The sequence below is a fragment of the Rhinolophus sinicus genome, linkage group LG10, assembly GCF_036562045.2.
Source record: "Rhinolophus sinicus isolate RSC01 linkage group LG10, ASM3656204v1, whole genome shotgun sequence".
Classification (NCBI taxonomy): Eukaryota; Metazoa; Chordata; class Mammalia; order Chiroptera; family Rhinolophidae; genus Rhinolophus; species Rhinolophus sinicus.
In genome coordinates, this window is record NC_133759.1 from 48,298,159 (window position 1) to 48,323,906 (window position 25,748).

The 25,748-nt window shown below is 41.4% G+C and overlaps 1 protein-coding gene across 22 annotated transcripts in view; it reads left to right on the top strand.

Annotated features, from left to right (window-relative positions):
- CACNA1D (calcium voltage-gated channel subunit alpha1 D) overlaps nucleotides 1-25,748 on the top strand; it is a 427,288-nt gene that overhangs the window by 273,133 nt on the left and 128,407 nt on the right. For 14 of the 22 annotated variants that reach the window (XM_074313103.1, XM_074313111.1, XM_074313112.1 and 11 more), the window contains exons 5-8: nucleotides 3,411-3,553; nucleotides 7,861-8,013; nucleotides 8,500-8,696; nucleotides 15,442-15,545. In XM_074313103.1, coding sequence (XP_074169204.1) covers nucleotides 3,411-3,553; nucleotides 7,861-8,013; nucleotides 8,500-8,696; nucleotides 15,442-15,545 — 597 coding nt within the window. Of the gene's footprint in view, nucleotides 1-3,410; nucleotides 3,554-7,860; nucleotides 8,014-8,499; nucleotides 8,697-14,752; nucleotides 14,857-15,441; nucleotides 15,546-25,748 lie in introns of those variants that run through there. The other 8 variants (XM_074313102.1, XM_019724242.2, XM_019724248.2 and 5 more) reach the window with 2 other exon arrangements.

Consider the following 25,748-nt stretch of genomic DNA (forward strand, 5'->3'; position numbering starts at 1 on the left):
TATAAAGGATTTGTATTTAGAATATATAAAGCAATAAAGAACTCTTACAACTCAGTAGTAAGAAGACAACCCAGTACATAAGTGGGCAAAACACTTGAAGAGATCTTCACAAAAGATGGTGTGTCAATGGTCAACAAGCACCTGAATAGATGTTCATCATTGGTAATTAGAAAATGCAAATCAAAGCCACAAAGGCAGCAGTTACATAACCACTAGTATTACTCAATGTGAAAAGACTGACAATACCAAATGTTAACCGAGATACAGAGTGACTGGGACTGTCATACACTGCTTGTAGAAATGTAAAACGGTGTAGTCATTTTGAAAACAATTCATCAGTTTCTTACAGTATTATTCATACACTAACCATGTTACCAGTACTCCTGTTAGGTACTTATCCAAGATAAGGGAAAATACATGTTCACAAAGAGACTTTATTTCATAGCAGAGAAAAACTGGAAACAACCCAAATATCAACAGGTAAATAGATTAACTCATTGTGGTATATCCCAACAATTTAATACCAATCAACAATAAAAAGAAATGTACTGCAGATAAATGTAACAACTTGGATGACCCTTAAAAATATGGAGAGCAAACGAAGGTAAACAGAAGGGAGAACATGTGACTCGATCCTGATTATATAAGATTCAAGAAAAGGGAGAAAAACAACCCAAGTGATAATCAGCCAATCAACCAATGGGCACCTAAGGCTGTGCTTGGAGGGAGGAAACCAAGGGGTGTGAGAGAACTGTTGGAGATACTGGAAACCTTCTATATCTTGACTGTGGTGTTTGTTACTTGGGCTTGTAGACTTTTGTCAAAACTCATCTCATTGTACACTTTCAGCGGCTGTTATAGATGAATCAGCAGCAATAACATTGATTTAAAAAGTACAAAAAAATCATCTAGGAAACTAAAGTAGAACTGGACTCAATGCTCTTTTTCTCTCATTAAATATGAAAAACTTTAGAACATCAGGTTATTCTTAATCTAAAATATGCACTAAATTGTAGTCAGATGGGAAAAAAGTTCAAAAGAGTAAAAAATAAAATTATGTCTTCATTTGAATCAAATTCCTACTCAGTAAAGTTTCCAGCTGCAGACTGTATCTCAATCCAGTGGATTTTCCGTTCCAAGTCAACTGTGACCAAGACAACTACTTTTGTTAAGATTCCTAATAACAGGGACATTAAGAAAGTAGGTGATATTTGTAAAATATTAGCTGTTAATATTGTGGCCACAGGAGGACTCGGTGTGCCTACCAGAGCTGATATTATTCCCTGTCTAGAAAAGTTTGATCTGAGCCAACTTTTATCCCACACTTCTAAGTTTTCAGTAAACATACATTTTAAGCGTTCAGACTCATCACTTAAGCTTTTGTGAAGAAGAACACGGGGTGTTTATTCTATTCTGGTGCTTCTAACTTGTGTCAGGTTAGGCAGATCCTTGCTCTTTCCCCGTCTTGGGGTTAACTTTTAATAACAATCTAGGATCAAACACTTTCTCATGTCCTGATCTCCAGGCATATGGTACTTTTTTTGGTTGGGGGTGGTGATAAAAGGAGTAGAATCACAGAATATTAGAATGTGGGGGGGCGGGTCTCTGGATTATTAAATTCAGTTTTCTCATTTTACAGAGAGGGAAACTGAGGCCCAGAGAAGGAGAGGGACTTCCCTAATGCCTCCTAACGCTTAGGAGTGGAAGCCGGCCCTGACCCCTTCCACTTCTGGCTATCTGGAAACTGCAGCCAGCTTTCCTCTCTGGCTCAGGCTCCTCTTTAGTGGGAAAGAGACATTATTCACCTGTTTTCAAGGACATTGCTGAAGAACAGGATAAAGGACCATAAAGTATACACTGCAAAACACTGAGACTTGAAAGCAATCTTAAGTCACCACCTGTATAAATTACTTTCCTAACCCTTTGGTATGAAAATTGCTGTGGCTGCCACATTTCAGAAAAGTTTGAGGTTTTCTTTCTTCCTTTTTCTTTGTTTTTGTGAAGCTATGAACTTGTTTTGGAGGGAGACTTTTAACTTTAGCCTTGCTGCAGGAGGTTACAGTAATTAAACTATACCAGTGAGAGAAGTCTGTTATCTGAAGCTTTGAAAAGGTGGAGACCTGACTTATTCTCCCCCCTCCACCCCCCCAACTGGGTTCGTTGTTAATTGCTGTACTGTTATTAAAACACATGACTAGTCTTTAAATGGCCCAGAATGGCAGGACTGCCTGATCAGGACAGCAAATCAGACCACCCTGTATTTTATGGACTTCGTGTCTTGGCAATCCAGAGGCATGCCAGTGGGGACAGAGTTTCTGCTTTTGGCTGCTAATTAAACTTTAGAAACCTTTTCTTTGTTGCAGGGCCAATCAGTCCCACAATCTGATTGGCCAGAGTTGATTCTGTTTGAAATGGGCAAATTTATATTTATTGTGAAAAACAAGCAGCAATTCCAAAGAATAAATGCTTATTTGAAAGAGCAAAAGTAACTGTCAAATGAGCAGATTGCCTGAAACTAGCTTTATCTGAGAAACCTGAGAGGAGGAAAAACATTTGTCGTGGCTGCCAGATACAATGTTATTCACATTTCAAAGGAGAAAATGGCGGTATTAATACCTTACCTTTGGTTATTGCTTTCGGTCTTTGCACAGCTTCTTGGCGTCTGTGATTTACATCATTCCCTGAACATCCCGATGAGGGTAGGGATGGTATATAACATATCAATTAAAATTTGGGACTTTGAAGTCAGTATTCATTCACTGATTCTTATCAAATATTTTTTGAGTGCCTCTTACATATCAGGAACTGTTCTAGGCAGTAGGCTAGAAGGCACTAAATGAACACATGAACAAAGCAGACTAAAATTCCCTGCCCTTGTGGAACCTACATCCTAGTGGGGCCAACATACCTGGACTCAGGTTACTTCTGCCTCTAGTTGTGTGAACTTGGGCAAGTTACTTGTTCCCATGAAGTTTGTTTCCTCATGTGTAAGATGGTGTTAATAATAATTCCTACTGCATAACATTTTGGGAGGATTCATGAGCTAATGTGAATGCTCATAAATGGTAGCTCTTATGATAACTGTTGTCGTTCCTTCTGTTGGGGCAATTCCACTTATCGTCACTGGATCCCAGTAAGTCCCTTCTTCTTGGGGGCTGACTTGCTTGATGCCGCTTGGGAAACAGCTTGATTGGCAGGGAAACAGAGCAGATCAATCCCTGTCCCCATGCATGTTAGTTGTAGGGAGCCCGTTCAGGATTCACAGCCCAGTTCTTGCCTTGACCTTGCTTTCCCTTTATTTAAGCAACAGCCACACAGAATTAGCTCTTGTTCAAAAATAACTACTATTATCATCCTGTTTCACTTCTGTGGGTGACAGACTAACATTTCTTTCTCTCTTCTTCTTTCAGATTGTTTAGTGTAATTTTGGAACAATTAACCAAAGAAACAGAAGGCGGTAACCACTCTAGTGGCAAATCAGGAGGCTTTGATGTCAAAGCCCTTCGCGCCTTTCGAGTGTTACGACCACTTCGACTAGTATCAGGAGTGCCCAGTAAGCATGTTTTGTTTCCTGAAGCCAGGATTTTGTTGATTGTTTTCCTTCTGGGTGGGTCTCAGTATTCTGAAACAAACCGAGTTGCTGTGTACCAGCTGAGGGCTCCATAGACGACCACGGAGGCCTTCACAGTTTGCAGTACACTTTGGCTTATGCTGTGACTTTGGGTCCCTGAGAGGCGCAGGTAGTGATGTGCCTTCCTGATTTGAAAGAAGACAGAATCTTCTCTTGTGAGAGATGAAGTGAGTGGTGGCATGAGACCCTGAGTATAGGCTTCCTGATTCCAGTCTGGTTTTCCTTAGGTGACACCACACTGGCCATCACTTCCTCCCCAGCCCAGGCCTCCCCCTCAGAAAGTGATGAGGTTTCTAGATGAGGGCTCAACTCACTGCCTTTTATCAAAGCGAGGAGCAAAGTGAGGGGATTGGACTCCTGAAAACTCTGCTCGGCTTTCCACTATTAGGGCCTATGCCTGTCCTGCTCTGGGGGAAGAGGTGAATGCTTCCATGTCCTTCCTATACGTGGGGCATCATAGTGCCTGCTTGAAAGTGGTGCTGAGGACTGAATGAGAATGCAGGGAGAGCCCCAATCCAAGGTCTGGCCCCCAGAGGAGACCCTCAGGGGTGAGAGGTGCTGTTATCGTCCACTCAGTTATGATGCCTCTCTGGGCCAGGCCCCAGTGTGCTTCTTGCTGCAGACCTTCAAGCCAGGTTGGGTACCATCTGAGTGGTAACATATGCCCTGTCTGTGCCCTGCCCAGGAGCTTCAGGCTGCTGCTTCTTCCACAGGAGTGTGAGGTGTGCCCCTGACAGGACGCCTCTGTTGGGGACTTCCAAGGGTAGAAGTCCTAGCACCTTTCCAAGGACTGTGGTTGTGAGGTGGCTGCCTGCTCCCAGCTACGGGAAGAGTTTGGGACTGTAGGGCATGCCTGGTTTCCACAACTTGGAAAGCCATCAGAAGAGCACAGATCATGATTTGCTTCTCCCGAAATTCTTGGTGAATTTTTATTAAACCTGTTGGCGCTCAGAAGGCACCCGAAATTCTCTGGAAGAACACAGATTTCCAAATTTAACATTTTAAAATGTAGGAAGTGGTGTTTTATGTGTACTTGTTTTTGCAGATGGTTCATTTATTTTCATTGAAAATGATCAGCACAAGTCAAAACCACAGAACTGTCTGGAAGCAATTGAGAAAAATAGAAATACCTTGGAAATGACTGGCTCTGTTACGCGTAACATGGTTAGATGAGAAAGTCCGTGAGCAAACATGTTCTTTCAGATTTAGTTGTTACAGCTTAATCTAATTTCAAAGTAACCATGACAACTTTTTTTCCCCCAAAGAGCAAATGACAGGGCAGCTTGCCTGCGTTGTGTGCTGCGAGCAGACATGCGGCTGCTGTGGCTTTATGTGTGTGTCTGGCCGGTGAAAACTCTCAGAACTCACGTAGCATTGGTTTGGCTCCCATGTCTGATGAGGTGTTCACTAAATGACAAGTCCAGTGCTCCTGGGTCCTTTTGAGAACCAGTTTTAAATTCTGTTTCTTCCTTTCCCCCCAAAATATCACTGTTTGGAACTTGATGTGGATCTGTATCACATTCTTCCATGGGTCCATGGGGAGAAATGGGAATCCGAGTCCTGTGCGAGGACTTTTCAGCCCCTATTTTAACTGCCCTGGCTGGGGGAACACCCAGGTCTCTCATCAGACCCAGATGGGCTTTGGGGAGAGGGGTCGGTGGCTCGGGTCATGCTCTTTCCAGTGCTGGCTGGCAACTGTGGCCTAGCGATTTCTTCTCATATACCTACCTGAAATTGTTAAAAATGCCTGGGCAAGTTTGACTGTTTATACTGATCTGAAATTTGGTCATTTCTAAAGAGAATTCAGACTGTCCTAGAAGAGGATTTTGTGTGTATGTGACTATAGATTCATTCAGTGGAAGGCAAACACATATTTCCAAAGATTATAGTTGAGATATTTGCGGAGTTCTTAACCACCCACACTCAACTGATAAGTATTTATTGGAATCCTAGAGCATGAAAGTGGGAAAGAACTCTGGAGGTCATCCCCTCTAAGAGCATCATCTTTTAGATGAGGAAGCAGGAGCCTGTTAAAGAGGTATGACTCATGCAGGCTCTCACAGCTAGTGGGTGGCCACACAGGGCCAGATCCACATGGAGTCTCCTAGTTCCTGGCCCGGTGTTCTTTCCACTTCATCCCACTGCCTCCTTTATTATAGTCCTGTGAGATCTGTACACCTCAATTGTATACAAAGGAGCTTAAAGTCATGAAAGTACACATACACATTAAGATACAACTTCATTATCTCACAAATTTGGCCAATCTGAAATACAGTAGTTACTTACATATACTTATATATATATTCATGAGACACATGGCTCACTGCCATAGAATTTAGAAGGGCTAACTGCTGAACGACGGGCTATCCATGTCTAAAAACAATAAAAATAAAAAGCAAAAAAACACCCTATCCAGGTAGACTAAAGCAGATGTTTCCTTTTCTTCTCCACCTGTTCTTTCTAGAAGGTGAAAACATTAACAATCATCTTATTGATCACTTTTTCCAAAATGAACTATTTGGACATGAAATATCGGAAGGCAGTACCTAATATTTTGGTCATAATGAGGGTCTTGGGAAGATGGGCTTTTTGTGAGTCTGAAATTCTCTTATTGGTCTTCTTTCTCCATCCCATCCCCCACCTCTTCCCTGTATTTCTTATCATGGTGAAGTTTTGTTATTATTGCTGATAAATAGTCACTAATAAGTGTTTTCGGATTTTTAACTTATTTAATTCTAGCATCTTAGCTTCTTAAATTCTTTCATTCTTTCAATATCCTTTCACTCTTCTCACTTAGAAAAGTGAGAATATACTAGAAAAGAGCAGTTTGAGGGAGAGACAGTGGGGAGGAGAAGGGAAAGAGAAGAAGGGGGAAGAGTGAACTACACAGAACAGAAGCTGTGGTCCTGGGGTTGTGGAAAGAATGCAGGACACTAGCCACGGGCTTCAGGAAGCCTGCGTCTGGTTTCCTGCTGACGCTGTCCCTCAGTCTTCTGCTTCCTGCCCCCTGGTCCTCATCCTGAGTGTTGTCTCCCGCCCCTCTTTTCATGATCTCCTTTTCTCTTCCTGTACCATGGCTCGGAGTATCACTCTGTGGAGAGCCTCTAGGTTTTCATGTGCCTCCCTCATCTCTTGAGCCCACAGTTCGGCTGCAGGACACGTCCCTCTTAATGACATGCCAGTGATCAAACTCACCAGGTCTCCTTCCTTTGCCCCTCTACTCATTCCAAGAGAGCCCCTTTTGGACATGCGTAGTTTTGTTTAAGCGCTAGGATGTGCCCATGACTCTCTCTCCGTGGGTACCTTCTTCTCCTTCACTGCTGAGGTCTGGCCTCATCCTGATCCTTACCCCATTCTACCTGGAGAGCCCAGCACTTTCCAGCGACGTCTGCACTGGTCTTATATACTGCTGCCCCATTCACCTTTCTAACGAGGCTGCCTTTGGCAGATGGACTCAAGTCTGGCCCTGTGCTATCTAGCTGCAGTCTGCTTTTCTTTCCTGATATTTTTTTCCCCACCGTGTGCCCAGCAGCCAAGACTCACCCCTGCCTGCCCCAGCCTGCATTGCACTGGATCACAGCAGTGCTCTTGGTGCTCTCTTCCCTCTGCCTGGCGTAGCCTCTCCCCTGCCCACCTGTGGAAACCCACCCTCTTCAGCCTCAGGCTGTGCCTCGAGGGAAGATGCCCAGTCCCCTTTCTTCTCCCCAGTGAGAAATGATGGTTTTATCCCTCTTTAATTGTAACTGATATTACTCATACAGCACCTGTGTGCTACCTTAAATTTGTATTTAATTCTCATGTCTCCTTCTAGAATACAATCTCTTTGAGAGAAGACACTTTATGTAATACACCCTCACATCTCCCAAAGCACTAAACCTTATGCTTGCCACACAGTAGATGTTTAAGGAATTTTGTTGAATGGATGAACAAATGACTGACTTTGATGTTGGACAGTCCCCTCTCTAGCTTTAATTATTCCATTTGTCAATTGAGTACGTTGGATTAGGTGATCTTGAAGATTCCTTTTTAACTTATGTCACCTCCAGGTTTAATGTTAATTAAAAGCTTTGAAAATGTCTCTGAGTTTTATTACTATGTGTCATATATATCTCATCAGGAATTATATATATATATATATATATATATATATATATATATATATATATATATATATATATATATCATTGAAGTGTCTTCCTGGCTCACAAACTTATTTCTCTCTCTCCTAGGTTTACAAGTTGTCCTGAACTCCATTATAAAAGCCATGGTTCCCCTCCTTCACATAGCCCTTTTGGTATTATTTGTAATCATAATCTATGCTATTATAGGATTGGAACTTTTTATTGGGAAAATGCACAAAACATGTTTTTTTGCTGACTCAGGTGAGTAACTGAAATGGTAGCTAACCTAACTTCAAAAAAATTTGATTTTCCCCCAAACAACTTGTGCAGTTTTGGGAAAATCTAAAACAAAATGGGGGGCTGGAATAGCCAAGTGTATCAGTAAATTTACTGAGCCAGTTTTTAGTGTGAATTTTGTTCAGAATAAATGAGAATTTAATCTCCTTTCCTATGCTGATTTTCTGTGTAATGTGTCCTGGCAAACACGATGGGGGCCCCCAAAACTAGAACATGAGGTGAATCAATATAGGCTTAAGAAAGGTGCTATGCGTGAGGAAAGAACAATGGATGCTGAGTATAGGAAATGGGGACTATTTGAAGTGGACCTTGGAGGACAAGTAGGGTTCTAAGGTAGCTTAGATGGGAGGCAGGGCATCCCAGGCTCTGGCAAGGAGACTCAGCTTCCACAGGCTTCGGTTTCCTGATGGTCATCTCTTGAGTGGTGAAGCCTTGTTGCTCTGTTTGCAGATATCGTAGCTGAAGAGGATCCAGCACCGTGTGCGTTCTCAGGGAATGGACGCCAGTGCACCGCCAACGGCACGGAGTGTAGGAGTGGCTGGGTTGGCCCCAATGGAGGCATCACCAACTTTGATAACTTTGCCTTTGCCATGCTCACCGTGTTTCAGTGCATCACCATGGAGGGCTGGACAGACGTGCTCTACTGGGTGAGCAGCTTGAGAGAGTGGATCGTGTGCTCTTTCTTTGGATAAGAGTGTTTCATTAGCTAGAGCCATTGGAGAGTAGGCTGAACAAGAAACCCTGGCGGTCAGTTCTTTGAGGAGGGAAGCAGACCCTCGTTTCACTCAGCAAGACTCATCATCACCTTTCTTCCTCGAGGCTTTAGTTACCATTCTGGGAAGCATGATGCACAGTGTTGGCTTCCTCCACTTCCCACTGCTGCCTGGGGAACTGTTGCTGAGTAGGCCTCGTAGTCCCTTTTGGGAGGAACCCCAGAAGCTGTCCCGATTAAACTCTTAGAGGGCCAGGGGACCAGTTCCCAGGTTAACAGGCTCCTGGACTTCTGTGGCCTGAAGTTAATCTTTTATACATAAATGCAACTTGCTCTCCTAGAATCCTAAACAGAAGATAGTAGCATAAATTTGATTCCTTTCATGCTGTCTACAACTTAGCACAGCCCTAAAGCCAAAATGGGAAATAATAATATTTCCCTTGCATCTTCAGTATTACTATAAGTCAGCCCAGCACAAGCCCTTAGCTCTGTCTTCCTTTCCCTTGGGAGCTATAGAACTCTGGCAGAGAGGGTAGAACTGGAGTGGGGACCCATCCAACCTGTTGTGAAAACAGATGGACACCCTTTTGATGACGAAGATCTGGCTCTTGTTCCTGACAGAGCCAGAGGGTTTGCTATAAATGAAGAGCAGTAGTATTTTAACAGCCATTTCCCAGAGCTGAGTTTATTTGTTTGGTAGAATTTGAAAAAGCTCACAGAAGTTTAGAAATTACTTTCCGTGCCAGAGTTGCTGGGAAAAACAGCTGACGTGGATTTTGAGCCTAAACCCGAGTCCCAATGGGATTAACTAGGACTCCAATAATGAGTTGTTAAAAGGCAATTATTAATAAAATAATTCTTGAATGGGCATTCTCTCGTTAGGAGGCCTATAAATTGAGAAGTAGCTCCTGACAGTATCTAAATTTTAGACACTTTATAGGATTTCATGTTACTCTATAACTTCAGAGAACATAGCACACATATAATGGTTAAAATAGATTTTTGCTTCCCTTCACCCGTGAATGTCATGCTTACAGGACTGTAGAAGTTCCTATATATTCAGTGTTAGGCAAAGAGGGTATGGTTTTGTTTTCATCCCCAATGTGTGTGTCTAGTTTGGTAATAAGCTTTAAGTATCACCCACATGTTGTATCTTGTTTCTCCCTTTTCCTTTCCTTTTTCTTATTGTCATGGGTGTGTGTGTGTGTGTGTGTGTGTGTGTGTGTGCGCATTTGTTATTTATATCTGTAAGACAATGCCTTTCATGAAGAGGGAGATTATATTGGATGAATCAAGACCATAGCCGTGCAAGGGGACCCTCAAATTAGGTAAAGGGTTCATTTTCACTATTATCCTCTTCTAAATTCATCTCCTAGTTAGATTAGTTGAGGTCTCAATCCCAGTCTTCCCTTGAAATTTCTGAAAAATGAAAAAGCATCATCCAAATTGCCCAAACTCTGATCCTTCTGCCCAAACAGTACAGAAAACAGCATTTTGGTTTTTTAAAAACATAAAAATCTGTGACTCTCAACTCTGTTGTTCTCTCTACCATCATGGTGAATTGTTCAGTGCTGATCCAACATGCCTTGACTAATGGAAAATTTTATACTTTATGTTGTGTTTCTACCCATTGATTTTCTTATGGCAATTTCCTATTGTTAAGCAAATGAAACCTCTGGAAGTGTGCGATTAGAGGTTGGAGAGAGAACTCCAAGTACCCAGAAACAAGTTTCCACTTGCTTTGCTGAAAATCTTTAAGTACCACCCAAGATCATGTAATTATTATCTCTATTGTTAATATGACAGTGTTAATAATTTGACAATATAATGATTATATTCTCTATGACTGACATAATATCTTTATTCCAGTGAGGGAACTCAAGTAATTTATCAACATTAACCCAGTGTATAGCCCTTCATATAAAGTCTGGGATTTTGGAGATGGAAACAGTGGAATATAGAGAGAGCACTGAAATATCCCCAGGATCCTACAGTAACTGGTTGTGGTCCTTGATCTAGAACAGGGGTCTATAGATGTTTTTATAAGAGGCCAGATAGTAAATATATTTGGCCTTGCAGACCATAACGTCTCTGTCACAACTACTTAATTCTGCCCTCAACCTATGACACTCAGAGGCATCCATATATAACATGTAGGCAAATGGGTGACTCTGTTCCAATAGAACTTGATATGTGGACACTGAAGTTTGAGTTTTGTATTACATTCATCTGTTGTGATATATTCTTTTAATTTTTTCAACATTTAAACATGTTTGAAAAAACATTTAAAGCCATTTTTAGCTGAAAAACAGGTGGCAGGCTGGGTTTGGCCTGCAGGTCATAGTTTGTTGACCCCTGGTCTAGACTAGAACCCCACACTCTTCTTGGCATCCTTCCACTCTTCTAGAACACTAGGGGGGCATATAAGTAATGTCTTCTAGAGTGTTCACTAAGACCTTAGTCTCCAAAACATATCAGGATGTTTTAAATTACTTGTTGTTTACATTTAGTAACTCATCATAGAGAGAGGCAGGAGCCAAGCTAACCAAACCTTCTTAGTATTTTATGGGTCACGGTCATGTGGAAGCCACACAGCTGTGTTCCAGAACAGAACAGGGCTCAACAAACACTAATTACTATTACTCTTCAAGTGTATAATCCCAGTGCCTCTGTGTAGATGGACCATGTTTAAATATCAACTGTTATCCACAACTAGAGTGTCAAGGAAACATCTGGAGAGATAACTGAGGAGATTAGAATTTAAATATTGATGCAAGCAAATTTTTCAGTCCTTTAGGTGTTTGTATATGGTGGACAAAGTCTTTGCTAGGGATTATGTTGCATCCTGTCAAGTTTATATTCAGTCAGTGTTCTCAAGTTCATTGATACCTCTGTTCTCAACAGTGTCTGGCAAATGGCTGGCAGGGTCTTGAGAAGGGAAATACAGTTGGGCCCAATATTCAGAAAGACACATTTAGAACAGAAACATATGGATGTGTAGGGAGTGGGATTATTAACTTCTGGTGGAAAAAAGTTATTGTAGAGCTCTTTTATAAATTGAGTTGCATAAACATAATTATGCTGTCATCTGACTCACACATATTTGTTTATCTACAGAGGCAGAAGGGGTGTAGTGCAAGGAAAGAGCATTGAGGCTGGGACAGGGCTGGGTGTATATAGGTAGATCACCAAAACTTTGGGCTTTCATTTTGTTGTCTACAAGATGCAGAATAAGACTACATGATCCAGTTTTTTCCAACTCAGAGGAAATGTTTTTAAATATAAAAAGATTAATTAAAATAGTATTGGTTTCAGGAGAGAGCTATTCATATACATCATTTATGGTCTCTTGCCTTAGTGTTCAGCTTTTTACTCAGAGAATACTCCTATGGAAATGCTGGCTGTTAGACTCTAATGGGAAGTTCTCATGGTCAAGCTGACCATCTCCTTCATGCAAGGTACCTGGGAAATTCCTGTCTAGTTACCAAGGGGTTTGCCTTTCTGTACCCTTCTCTTATTCCATGCTCAGAGGAGCTACAACCAGTACACAAAGTTTCTAGTAGTGTTTTCAACAGTTAGAAAAGACAGAAAGCCTTAGCTTGGCCTTTAGTTGGAGACATGAATGTGCATTTAATCTCATTCCCCAAAGCACACCTTTGAAGGGAGGGAAAACTGAAACTCAGTAGAACATTATTTCCTGGGCACCAGGTAACCCCACATGATGACTTTGATATATAAATCAGCTCATGCCAATTTCTCCATTGTTGATCAAGACCATGCAGACAAAATCCCAAGCAGAGTCTCTATTTTCAAATGGAGAGCATTTGAAATTTTGGGGAGCAGCATAGCAGTTCTGACTTGTCCTAGGTATATGGTATATGGTAAGGTCTAAGAAATACTAACCTCTTAAAACAGACCTAGGTCGAGAAAGTTTAGTTCAGAGAAAGACCTGCCTTTAAAGCTCAAGTTCTGTTTCTCTTCCCCAACTTCTGGAAATTTAGAGAGTCTCCTGTGGCTTTTGTTTAGCTCCAGCCTATCCCCAGCCCCCAGCTGTCATTCCAGGTGCTATTTCTGACTTGAACAAATGTGAATCTGCCAAACACTCCTAAGAAATTAAAAGGATCTTTAATTGAAAAAAAATTTTTTTCCCTCCCAAGTGGAGCAGACAGCTGTTACTAGAGCCATTCTCTGGAACACAAGACTGAGGCCTGAATGAGGATTGGTGAAGCAGATGGCTCAACCGACTGACTTTGCCCAAGTTGTAGAAAAGTGAGGTCTCCTGGTGGGAGTGCTGGACTTGAACACCTTTCCCTGTGAGCAGGCTCTCCCCTGTCATATGCACTTCTGTTCCAAAAAAGAAAAAGAAAAAGGCCCAGAGAGGTCTTGGTGGAAAGTCCTGACTCCAGGCTGGGCTCTGGCCACTACACCAGGCGGCCTTTTTCTTCTCCTCTACACATGGATTTTTAAATAAGTTTGCTGGTGTAGCTGCTTTGGAAGAATTACCCTGTGCCTTCCTGCTGAAATTAGTTTATCCAACTTAATTAGATCAACAATTGCAGTTTCGGCCTTGGCTCATTCATTACTCTAATTGCCAATGTAAGATGTGCAGACTGATATGAGTTCTATTAAGCACATCAGTTTTCATGTGGCCAAACAGGTGTTTCATAAGGGATTTGATGCCCTCTCCCTAGACTTCAGCAACAGATGGTAGGCAGTTTTTTTTTTTTTTTTATAATGTTCTGTTTTCCTGTTTGGCTTCTGCATGAGGCAAACACAGTGAAATGTATGAGCCTCATTCTATAAGGCTAAAACCTGGGGCCAGATAATGTGGAGGAAAGCACATGCTTAAATGTCTAGGCTTACTTGTAAGATAAGGGCCATGAATGGGCCCAGACTATAATGCAGTTCTGTTGGCTGAAGATTCTTGGTGTTCCAGTCAAGTCAGGCCTACAGTCGGTCATTCATTCGCTCCCCTGACTGGTCCTTAACACCTCCTTCCAAGGAGAAGCCTTTGCCCAATTTAATGCTGACTTGAGTTGCTGTAAAGTTCCATCCAGCTGTGAACCTTTAATGCCTGTTTGCTCCAGCATGAAAACTGCTTGTGACCGAACCTTCCCTGGGAGGGTCTGTCAGGGAAGTCAAGTCTGACAGTTCTGCGTGAGCTGGTCCCACAAGCAGGGGCATGGGTTCCTCCGGATGAGCCAGCCAACTCACAGCTGGAGCCGGCTCTCCCAGGGTGAGTCATTGAGGTCCAAGCTGGGTGTGGGGGATAATGGCTTTTTCCTTCTTCTAGGTCCTGCCTGTGTGTGCAGTTGGAAAAATCTCATTCCCAAAAGCACCCTTTAATATGGGTCAGCTAGTTGACTTCTGAACTCTTTCCTACTTGGCATTAGTGTAGCTGTGCTTAAACTCACTGTTTGCAGATAATCTAGATTTAAGGTGGATTAGATTTCCTTGGGTAGGTTGGCTTCCAATGCAAAGTTTTTATTTTAGGATGTTTTAAAAAGAAAATAATTTATAGAGTCAAATGTTGCCTGTTTGTCTCTATAAGTAAGACTTTTCCACCATCACAAATTTTAAAGGCAAAAAAAGTACTGACAACTTGGGCAGAGTAGAAAATAATTTCCAGCTAAGCACTAGTTTTGTCCTCTACCAAGATCTATTCTGAAAATCCGTTATCAAGTCAGTCTCCTGTGGGGAAGAGCCAAATCCCAGCTGATTAACTTATCGGTAGCCAAAGTCTGCTCTTAATTGCCCTGAAAGCTTTGATGATTGTGTGTGTGTGTGTGTGTGTGTGTGTGTGTGTGTGTGTGTGTGTGTGTGTGTACGTGTGTTGGGACTATATAATAAATGTGCATTGGCTATTGTCTCTGATTTGAATCTAAGCAAATGTTTCATTAAATGTATAGAATGCTGTCTCTAATGTAACCCTCTCTCTTTACTAAATTCTTTTATTAACACACTTCTATGAGACCATCTTATTTCTTACAGATGAATGATGCTATGGGATTTGAATTGCCCTGGGTGTATTTTGTCAGTCTCGTCATCTTTGGGTCATTTTTCGTACTAAATCTTGTACTTGGTGTATTGAGCGGGTAAGCTACACCTCTTTCATCTTGAAAGCAGAGTCCTGAGGACAGTTGCCAAGACCACACAGGCTTTGCTAGATGGGGGCCGCTGGGGTGGGTGCCAAGTGCTTTCTATGTCCTCCAAAGATGCTTTCTTTTCTGCTGAGGCTTCCCAAATCACAACGTTTCCTGGAACCTCACCAGCCTTCACAAAGGAAAACTATAGAATAGAATAGTTATTGACCAGAAATTAATCAGCGGTGTTGCTTGGGATTTAAATAGTTTCCATTGCTTGCCTTTTTGTCTGTCCTAAAATGAGATACATTAACAATTGCTTTATTGGTCTGGATCCAAATGTAATACAGATTAATTGGTACAAAACAGTAGCTAAATGAGCCTATCCTAGCCCCCTTTCGATAGGCCACATTTGCAGATTTCCACAGCAGAACCTGTCCTTATTTGAAGACAAAAAAAATGGAAGGCCCCTAGCCGGGGTGCCTGTCCTAGGAGCACTAATCTTCCATCAAAGCCCCGAGTGGTCTGGCAGCTGCTCCTAGGGTTCCGCTGTTTAGTAAATAGATAACTGATAACTGATCTCCTTACATTTTACAGGTAAATGATGCGATAGGATGGGAATGGCCATGGGTGTATTTTGTTAGTCTGATCATCCTTGGCTCATTTTTCGTCCTTAACCTGGTTCTTGGTGTCCTTAGTGGGTAAGCAGTTGGATCCATGTTGCACATTCTGCTGCTGCCACGTGTGAGGTGGCTCTGCGTGTCTCCCAGCTGCTCCCCTGCGGCTCCTCTGCATGTGTGTGGACTCTGATGTCCCCTTCGTGGTGTGTTGCTTTTGGATTGAACTGTGATTCTTTCTGCCTGTATCTGTCTGTGAGGTTCTGTGTTTCTGACGCTTGCCAAACACTATTAATTTAATGAAGACGTTTCCCTGAAGCCAGCAGCCGCATTAACTTGCCGATGTGTAGAAGTGGATTACCAGTGAGTAAAAGGAGTCCCAGCCTTGGTCTCCCCCAGGAAAGGGCGTCTTGTGCTTTTATTCCCGTGGGTACATAACTTGGCCCTTTGAAGTTACCCGCAGTGTATCATGAATATTTCCAGGGTGTTTCACATTTCATTGTGAAGGAGAGATAAGCCTAGATTAGCACACGAATGCCGAACAAACTTCAAAATCTGATATCCTTCTGATCAGGATCGTTATTAGCTTGGTTTTCTGCTGCTGTCACTGAGAATTTTCCCTCTGATTCATTTTTAATCGTAACTGGTAGGACCCCTCTTTAATGCAGAGTAATTGTCAGCACATACATGTCCTTTGGTCTTATAGTCCTCGTCACTCAGTCACCATTTTGGGAATTTCATTTTGTTTACCTCAGCTCTGTGATTAACCCTCTATAAAGAGGGAACTTGATAGAGGGTGTTTCTGGGCTCTGCCCTGCCTGTAGTTGCTGCCCTGGAGACCCCTGGGGCAGCTCGACATCCACACCATCCCGCAGACACCCCACAAAGGGGAGAACCCCTGGAAAGGAGCCAGGATTATCGAAGCTATCTCAGAAGCAGCTCCGGCTGGGGGCATAGAGCTATTACTGGGGAGCTGGGGGTACAACTGGAGGCTCAAGGAGTGCCCATCTCCCCAGAGGAGGCTCTGTCACTCACTGAGCCCAGACATCCTCAGGAAACACTGTTGATGGACTTGATTCCAAGTGAGCTTATCTTTTCCTCACTCACCTTATCTTCCTCTTTCCATGCTTGTGTCTCAGGGAAGTGATGTCTTCATGTAATGCTGAGTCAGTGAAGAGACCTTTATCTCATTTTTCTCAGCACTGCCTTTTCCAGAGCAGAAAGCCGAGTTAGTTATCCTTCTCTGCTTTCTTTCCTCATTTTCCCTAGAACCTCCCTGCCTGTTTTCAGGGGATAACGATTTGGGAATTCTCCTTGACCGGATGTGGTCAGTTTTACACCATGGACACACACTGTCACGTGAAGGCCCTATTGAGAAATGGCCCAGGACTTGGAGCCCCCCAGGGAGAGGAGTGGCGTGGGGGAGCTGGGATTGAGTGGGGGGTGTGGCAGCATACTCCCTGCCCCGCATCCCTACCAAAGCTTCCTCTGCAGAGAAGTGGCTCCTTAAGCCTCATGTACTTTCACTTAAAATTTTAAAGTTCCTTCCTCTTAATGAACCTCTGTGTCCTTAGGTTAGTGTGGGGATTGTAAGAGTGGAATTTATTCCTGGAGAAACAGCATAGTACTTGATTTTGCCACAGGAACAGTCTGTACAAGGTTAAAGCAATTCTGTTATGAATTCCTTGGCACCCCATGTCTCCTAAACCCAACTAAGCTGACTGGGGCCATGGAAACCACTAATTTTAACAGTACCAGTGACATGCCTTATCTCTGAGCTTTCCAGAGCAGGAACCATCGCCCTGCATGATGAAGCAGCTTAAAAAAGAAAAAAGAAAAAGATGGGAGGAGGGGCTCCTATTATAATGGTGGCTATTAAATAGTCACCCTCATGGGGGAGGGTACCAAATTCGAAGGATAAAAAAAGTCACACACCCTCAGGGAACAACCAGTTTACTGAAATAAATTTGGGGAAAAATAATAAATAATTTAGAAAATATTTTTGTATCAAAACAGAACAAGAGCCCTTACAAAGAATACAAATGATGCGTGAATTTTAAAAATAAAATCCAAGACTTCCCAGTGATTTTTCACTGTCAGTTCATGCTGTGCCCCAACTTCCAAGACCTGCATACTGACTCTACCCTTAAAGCCCCTTTGTAGGAAATGCTGAGGAGCAGTTTGTGTAAAGTAAGAATCACGCCTGCAAAGCAGAGCCTCTCCGCCGTGTTAGCTAATTTGCCCAGCACTTGTTGAGTTCTGTTGAATGTCCGGCTCTGGGGCAGAGGCCGGGGGTGCCAATATGTTTTAAGATATAGACGGAGGTCTTGTGCTGAGACATTCATTGTCTAGTGGGGGAGACTGTTATTAAGCAGTGAAGGATGGCAAAGCTAGAGGAGAGGTGTAGACTGGGGCTATGAGCTGCATCTTGAAAGATGGCAAAGTGTCTGTGAGGAAACCGATGAGCTGGCATGCTCCCACCTCCCCTAACAATTACCTGGGCTTTTCTGCCCAGCTACTCCTCCTTGACTTTCTCCTGAGCAACAAAAAATCAAAATGGGTCATTTGTATTTATTTTCTTGTTAAGGCAAATTTAAAATATTTTTATTTTAATCTTAGGCTACTTCACGAGTTTTTTTAGGGAACACTAGAGGGATTACAAAACTAGAAGGATATAAATGTTCAAAGGAAGATGACTTACGTTGCAAAGCCCTTTGGGGACCATCAGGCCAACACACATGTAATCCCAAAAGCACTGAATTAAAAGGCTCCCAGTTTATAAACTTAAACCAAGCTTTTGCTTTCTGATGAAGCATCGTGAAATGATGCCGTGTGTCTTTAAGTCTGTTAACCATTTGGGCATAGTTTGTTTCTGCTCCTTGGTTCCTTCTCTTTTTGTGTGGCCATGCCATCCTATTGTATTCTTGAACTGATTTTAATCTGCCCCTTGATTTGTTGTTGATACGTTTTTAAAGCATTCTAAGGTTGGTGCTTTAGAAAAATCTTTGGTTTTCCAACAGACCATTTTTCTCAAGGTGAGTCGGAAGTTTATGAACTGCCCATCTTGAGTAGCCAAGCATGCTCATAGATGAAGACTTTTATCTCTGATGATAGTGTTCTGTGAGAGGAGCCGAGAATGTCTGTAACTCGTATTGCAGTTTTCCATTAAGTTGTCACTGAGGAGGTGGTCCCGTTATGACCAGGGATTGGAAAGAATGTCTCATTTAAATCTACAGTTCCGACCGATTACATCTCCTCTCCTGCTGGCTTTTTAGAAGCTTGGTGATTTTTCACTTTCAAAATTGTTCATTGAACTCCTTCCTTGTCCCTTTTGACGTTTTTGTCAGTAAATAGGCAAACTAATAGAACACATTGGTGTTATCAGTGGTTTGCTTCTGTAGAATCACTGCCAGATTCCCAGGGGAAAGGGGGGCATGGGCAGTCGGTTCGCTTCCTCACCTGCAGGACCCACCTGATGCCAGGCACACTTGCAGTAAGACAAAGGTCCCTCTAGTGTCCCATGGGTTCAGACCCCAAAGAAGGGACTGGGAGATGAAAAGGGAGCCTGGGTTCTGGTCCTGACAGTGTCACACACTAACTGTGGGACTTCACTTAGTAACCCAAGCCTCAGTCTCCTGGTTGCTCAAACAGGGATGATCTCATTGTATGGCCTCCTCCCACAGGGGGCGGGCTTTAAATCAGCTAATGAATGTAGACATGCCTTGAAAAATATACAAAGGGTTTCACTCATTTAATGTATCTTTCTACTAAATCCATGGACCTCCTCCCTGGGTAAAGTGGGAACAGCCAGAAAGGCTCTTTGGAAATGATTTAAAGTATACCATTTTCTGGCTTTCCCAGGAAGTGACGGAGAGAAACATGGTTGGTACACACGGTAATACTGTCTTCTGTGCCCTCCAGGAGGAGGCTGTGGAGGTTCTTTGCCAGCCATGAAGTATTTATGTACCACTGAATCACTGGGATCGAGGTTATTTCTGACAGTGATTTTTTTGCACAGACAGAGGGTAAATGACATTTCTGTAACAGTGGTTAAGCACACCGGCTTTAGAGTTGGATGACTAAGACTTGCATCTTTGCCATACCTTTTACCAATTGATATTTAGAGCACATAACTTACCTCTTGGAGCCTCACTTTCCTCATCTGTGAAATGGAGCTAATAATGCCAACCATGTGGTATTATTATTTAGCTATTATTATAGCTAAAGAGTGTAGGGTGCTTGGTCATTGTTACTATAATAGCTCAAGAAAGAGTGTATAAAAAAGGATTTGACTCAAGAAAAACTAATCAACTCAGTCCTTTTAGTACAATTAATAATAATTGGCCAAGATAGGCCTGAATCAATGAAAAGTCAGTTATATAAGTTTTTTAAATGTCTTCTTACATAGAAATGTGATATATATATATATAATGACGTAAGCCAGTGATTACTAAAGGTTATGACTACATAAAACACCTCCTGGGCTGGCTTTAAAGAATAGATTAAAATCATTTATAATTTGCCTGTGAATTCAAAACTTTGGTTTTGCCAACATTTTATGAAAAATATTTGAAACCCTTTTTAAGCAGTCCTTGTATATTGTAGAAGATAAATGTTCTCTGTAAACCAGATTTTATAGCATAAGATTCAATGGAAACCCAGTTCGTGTCTGTAAATTTGAAGTCATTCTGTTCTAAATTAATTTGTGTTCTTTGTGTTCCAATAAGTTCCAGATCTACCAGGCCACAGGTTATCTTTTTAAATAATTAATCCAATTTTATATCACTAGAGGCCTGTTTATTTTAACTTGAGAAGTTTTGAGAGAACATGGGTAAAGGGAGGCATTATAGAATACACATTTTCAAATCAGTTGATCTTTCTGAATTTCACTATTGCGCTTTTCCTATGCCCCGTTCTAGTTACATCAGATTCTAGGGTCTAGACAGAGACCCAGGTGTGGCTACTTTCCCTGAGTAACTGCTGGTGTAAGGAGAGTGGAGAGGGAAGGTGGTAGGGGTGGGACTGTCCACTGTATTGTATCAGAATTTTGTAGACGAGAATCAGGTTTAGGGCATCATAATTTGAACCCTGGTCCATTTAAATTCACACTATTAAAAGCCATGATAAATCAGAGATTGCCTCTGATTTCTTCCCCTTGAATGTTGGCATAGTGGACAAAACATGTCAGGGTAGATGGTGGTTGTGTTGTCTGTGAATATTTTCTAAGTGGACATGTATCCTCTGGGAATAGTCACTCTTATAAATTATTCATGACTGGGATTAGATTTTGCTCTCATTCAACACTCTACCAGCATCTGCCAATAGAAAAGGAACAACAGAATTTCTTGCTATACACAATCCTCTGACATACCTGCATCTTAGTAGAGTGGCCAAATTGCTTACAACATTGAAAGGGACATTGTTAGGTAATGGGACTGCCAAGCTATCCGTATGTTTGGTTATCACTATATTACAGAATAAAGTTATACTGAGCTCATGAGTTAATTTCATATATTGATCAACAGACTAAGAAGGCACATAGAGGTTTAGTCTAAAAACAAAGAAATGGTAGAGGGTTCTTTGTAGATAGTTCTTACAATTAAAAAGAAAAGATTTTCCTGTGTGTAACTAGAGGTGATCAGGCTGCCAGATTTCCAGAAAGAGGCACCCCTACTGATCACTTTTTGCAAAATATTAATACTTTCCAACAGTTAGCTGGATTTGCCTTTGGTTTGTCTAGGTGAATATGTGAAAGATTTGTCCACAGAGTTGCAGGTCTCTTTTCTTGGAAGTAATGTTGTGAGTGGCATTGAATACTGAGGTAGAGATCCAGGTCCTTCAGTAACTTCACATGGTTTGGCTTTAGTAGAACAAGACATTAAGCCCCACTTGAGCTTCAAATGGAAGAATGCTAAATGTTCTTTTTCTAATAAAGAACCAAGATAACACATTTATATATACTTTTAAACACTGAACTTTCTTGTTGCAGAGTTAAAAGGCTGTCGGGGGTAGCTGACAGCTGGATCCTGGTGCTGTTGGTACCTTGGTACCTGAAGTGCACAGGCTGGTAGCCACACCTGACATTAACAAGTGAGTGGTAACCTCTCTGCCGCTGGCTCGCAGCTACTGTTTCCATAGAAATGGCTGTTGGGATCAGTGGAAACGAGGTAAGTGAAAGTTTTCGCTGATCCTTGTTTCCATCAAGCTGACATCTGTTTCCCTGGCAACAGCAGTGGACAGCAGCCAGGCACTAGCAACAGATTCAGTAGTGCTCTCTCACTTGTCAGCTGTGGCTATCATCTGTCCCTGACCGAGTTCTTCTTTGTAGCATATAGCAAAGCCCTCTAAGGACCCAGGAGGCACCTCTGGCCACATGTGCCCTCCTGGGCACCCATTTTGTTGATGGAGAGCTCTGTCCTAAGCAGCTGCCCCATCAGCAGCCTTCCCCCCGCTGTGCTCTGGTTGGTTGATGTACAGTCCAGGAAAAGAGGGGAGGTAGTTGAGGGCATCCATGTTGCAGGGCAGGGTGATTAGTCTGTTGCTCCCAAATCTTGGGGGAAGAGAATTCATCGCAGTGATTTCATGCACAGACCCAGCTCTTCATAAAGTCGCTGGTACCTAATGGTTGAAATTAAAGCCATAATTTTTCCGTGTTCCCTATTCGATTGGTGGCATTAACCATTGCTATCTGTTTTACAATGGAAGGGATATTTATGAATTTAATAATTTGACTTCTTGTGAGAAACACATTGATGATTACCTCTAAGATGCTATGCTAGTTTCAACTTTATGCCAGTCTGTATTTTTCTTTCTGTGTAATAGTGTTTTACAGGCTGGTAAAATCGCTTACAGAGATCAAATATTGGTATAGCAAAGCAGCTCTGTATACAAAGACCAGTATGTCCGTATTATGGGAAACTCTTCTTTATTAAAGTTCAGCAGTTGCTCCTGTCCTGGAGTTTTATGGTACTATTTCAGCAAATGTATGCACCAAGGCAAAAGTATCCCTCTCCCTTATGAGAGAGCACTCACAGGTCCCTCAGGGCTAAGGAGAGCCATCATTATTGCCCTGGTATGTGAGATGAATGCACATAGGGAGAGGCATGGAAGGAGTTGGGGGGCACTGTCTAGTTTTAAACACTTAAAAATATTGTGAAAAAATATTTTCTCTGAAACAAAACAGAACTCAGATTTAGAACTGTATCTCTGAGAATCAAAGGAAGATACGGATCCACGGTGTTATGAGAATTTAGGTTGGCTGTCTAGAAGAACACTGAAAAATTGTGGATTTTCTGTCTTTGGAGATCTTTCTTAATGACTTTGTTCCGTAATGTGGACTAGGTCCACCGTGCTTGGCCTGGAGGCAGTATTTAGGGCTGACCCTGTACCACCTGGTTGGGTTCAATATAACAGACTGATAAGAAGCAGAAAATCTCACTAGATACTTTTTTCTTTGTCTTAGACTTCTTAAGAAAAAAATGGCTTGAATTCATTCATTTAATTTTTGTTTTGAGTGCCTACACAGTAGTAGATGTATTTGTCAAGCACCTTGCATTGGAGTCACAATGGTGAAGAAAAACAGATTTCTTGTCTTAATGAAGCTTATATTTATTGGGAGAGACAAAAATTATAATTGCAAACTTCTATAAATTCTTGAGAAGAAAGTTACATGGTGCTGTGTTTAACAGGTACAACTGATATCTAGGGCTGTGGGGAAGCATCCTGGAAAAGGAAAAAATGAAGGAATAGCCAGGAAAGATGGGAGAAGAGTCTTCCAGTGAATGGAAAAACTCATGCAAAGGCCATTCCGTAGGCAGGAGCGGAGGATGTTGGAGGAACTGTACAAAGCGAGGCTGGCAGGCATCCGGGGAGCAGGGAAAGGAGGGTAGAGAAAAGACGGCTGATCAGCAGAGCACAAATCACAGTGGTCCTTCTAAACCATATTACAGATTTGGGTCATTAGCTAAAGGGTAAAGGAACACACTGATGAATTTTAAGCAGGAAGTAATGTGATTTATATTCATGTTTTATTAAAATCGTTCTGATGCCTTCAGCCTACCTTAAAATGCTTTAAAAATAAGATGAATTTGTAGATGGATAGAAGGTTGGATAGATAGGTGATAAAGAAAATGCAGAAAATGTTAATTGTGGAATCTAGGTTGTAGGCATATGGGTGTTCATAGTTTAATTCTTTCTACTTTTATGGATGTTTGAACATTTTCTTGATAAAATGTTGGAAAAAAATCTCCGTATAAAAATCACTCTGGCTGCAGCAATATGAATAGACTAGATGGATACTACAAGACTGGATATGGGAGGGGACCAATTTAAGAAAATTGCAATCCACTTTCAGCCACAACATAGTAACAGTGCCAGAGTGAACCTTTTACCATAAAGAACTATAAAATTGCCCAAAATATATAAAGCACTTTTTTTGTTGTTGTTTTCTTTTTTCTTTTTAGAAGATGGAAATAGGCAGCATAGGCTTGAGATCCCTAAGAGAAGAGAAACACATGAAGTAAACTCCACAACTGTGCTGTCTTTCTTCCTAGAGATACTTTTAGAATTGTGGCACAGGGAGGAATAGCCAAGCAGAGGACAGCAGTCTTTTTGCTGAAGAGGTAAAGAACAGAGTCTGGGCTGCCGCGACAGCTGGAATTTTCAGGGCAGAGTACTGGAGAGAGGTGTGCGGAGAATGGGCTCCAGAAGTCTGAATAGGAATTCTCTTAAATATTTGACTATATACCAAGTTGCTATGTGCCAGGGGAGAGTATTGAGGCATGGTGAACAACAGCTACTAGAAAGCTGTGAGCTGCTGAAAATGTCACAATGCTAGCAGACAAAAAGGTTCTGACTAGCAGGAGTGGAGTGACCTTGATAAATACATTGGAAATTCATTTGAGACCTCAGAAAAGCCAGGCATTAACGGTGTGGCTACTTTAGCCCTGGAGTAAGAATCACTGTAGACCTGCCCTAACAAATTTGTATAAATAAGCTTGAAAAGAATCAGGCCAAATGACCAATTAATTAAACACCTGCCAAAACAAAAGTCAGGCTCATTAAAGGAAGACACCAAAATCTAGTCATTCCCCAAATGTTTCCCCACATCATTGAAACGATGGGACATGAAAAAAAGCAGGAAAACATCAATAATCAAGGCAGGGGGAGTCAATAGAAACACACTGAGAGATGAAAGAGTGTTGTACTTAGCAAAGACTGAAATTGCTACTATAAACCTGTTCAAGAATAGAAGGAAAGGATGGACATAATAAAGGAACAGATGGTAATTCTCAGTAGAGAAATGGAAACAATACAATATCTGAAATAAATGAATAGCAGTTTGGACAGTGAAGGAAAAAGATCAGTGAAGATTTCATGATCTCCAGGACAATAAAAAGCAATCTGATATATGTGAAATTGGAGTCCCACAAACAGAAGAAAAACATTGGGGAAGAAAACAGTTTTTAAAGACATAATGGCTGCAAATGCTACAAATTTAATGAAAACTATAAATTTACAAATCCAGGAAGCTTAAAAAGCCCAACCAGTATAAACACAAAGAGAAGCACACCTAAATACATCAAATTCAAATTGTCAAAAAAAAAAAAAAAAAAACATTTTAAAAGAAACCAGAAGAGAAAAGGCAACTAAGTATATACGGTGGGAAAATAAGGTTATTCACTGACTTATTTTCAGAAATACTGCAAACCATAGGACAGTGTAATGGAATCTTTAAAGAACTGACAGGAAAAAAAAAGCAAAACACACACACACAAAAACAACCCTATAATTCTGTATTCAGCAAAAAAAAAAAAAAAAATCTCTTTAAAAAGTAAGATAAATAATTTTTCAGACGAAAACCAAAGGATTGATCACCAGTAAATCTGCACTACAAGAAGTGTTAAAGGAAGTTCTTCAACATTGAATGTTTTGTTCAATGTTGTTTCATTATAATGATGAGATACCATAGGAACTTAACTCTTGTTTATTTCAATTAGCCTGTGGTAAAATTGATTTCATTATACATAGTTTTGCTGCAATTCCAAGAATCTATCGAAGATGTTAAGTGAGGACTTACTATAATAACATAGTATTATGGGGACTGTAACATGTTAAAGTAAACTACATAACAATAGTACAAAAGGTAGGAGGGAGTTAAATGGAGCTTTATTATTGTAAAGTTCTTACATTATATGTGAAATAATATCAATTAAGGGTAGACTAATAAATTAAAGATGCATATGATAATCTCTAGAACAATGGTTAAAAAATAAAACAAAGTGGTAT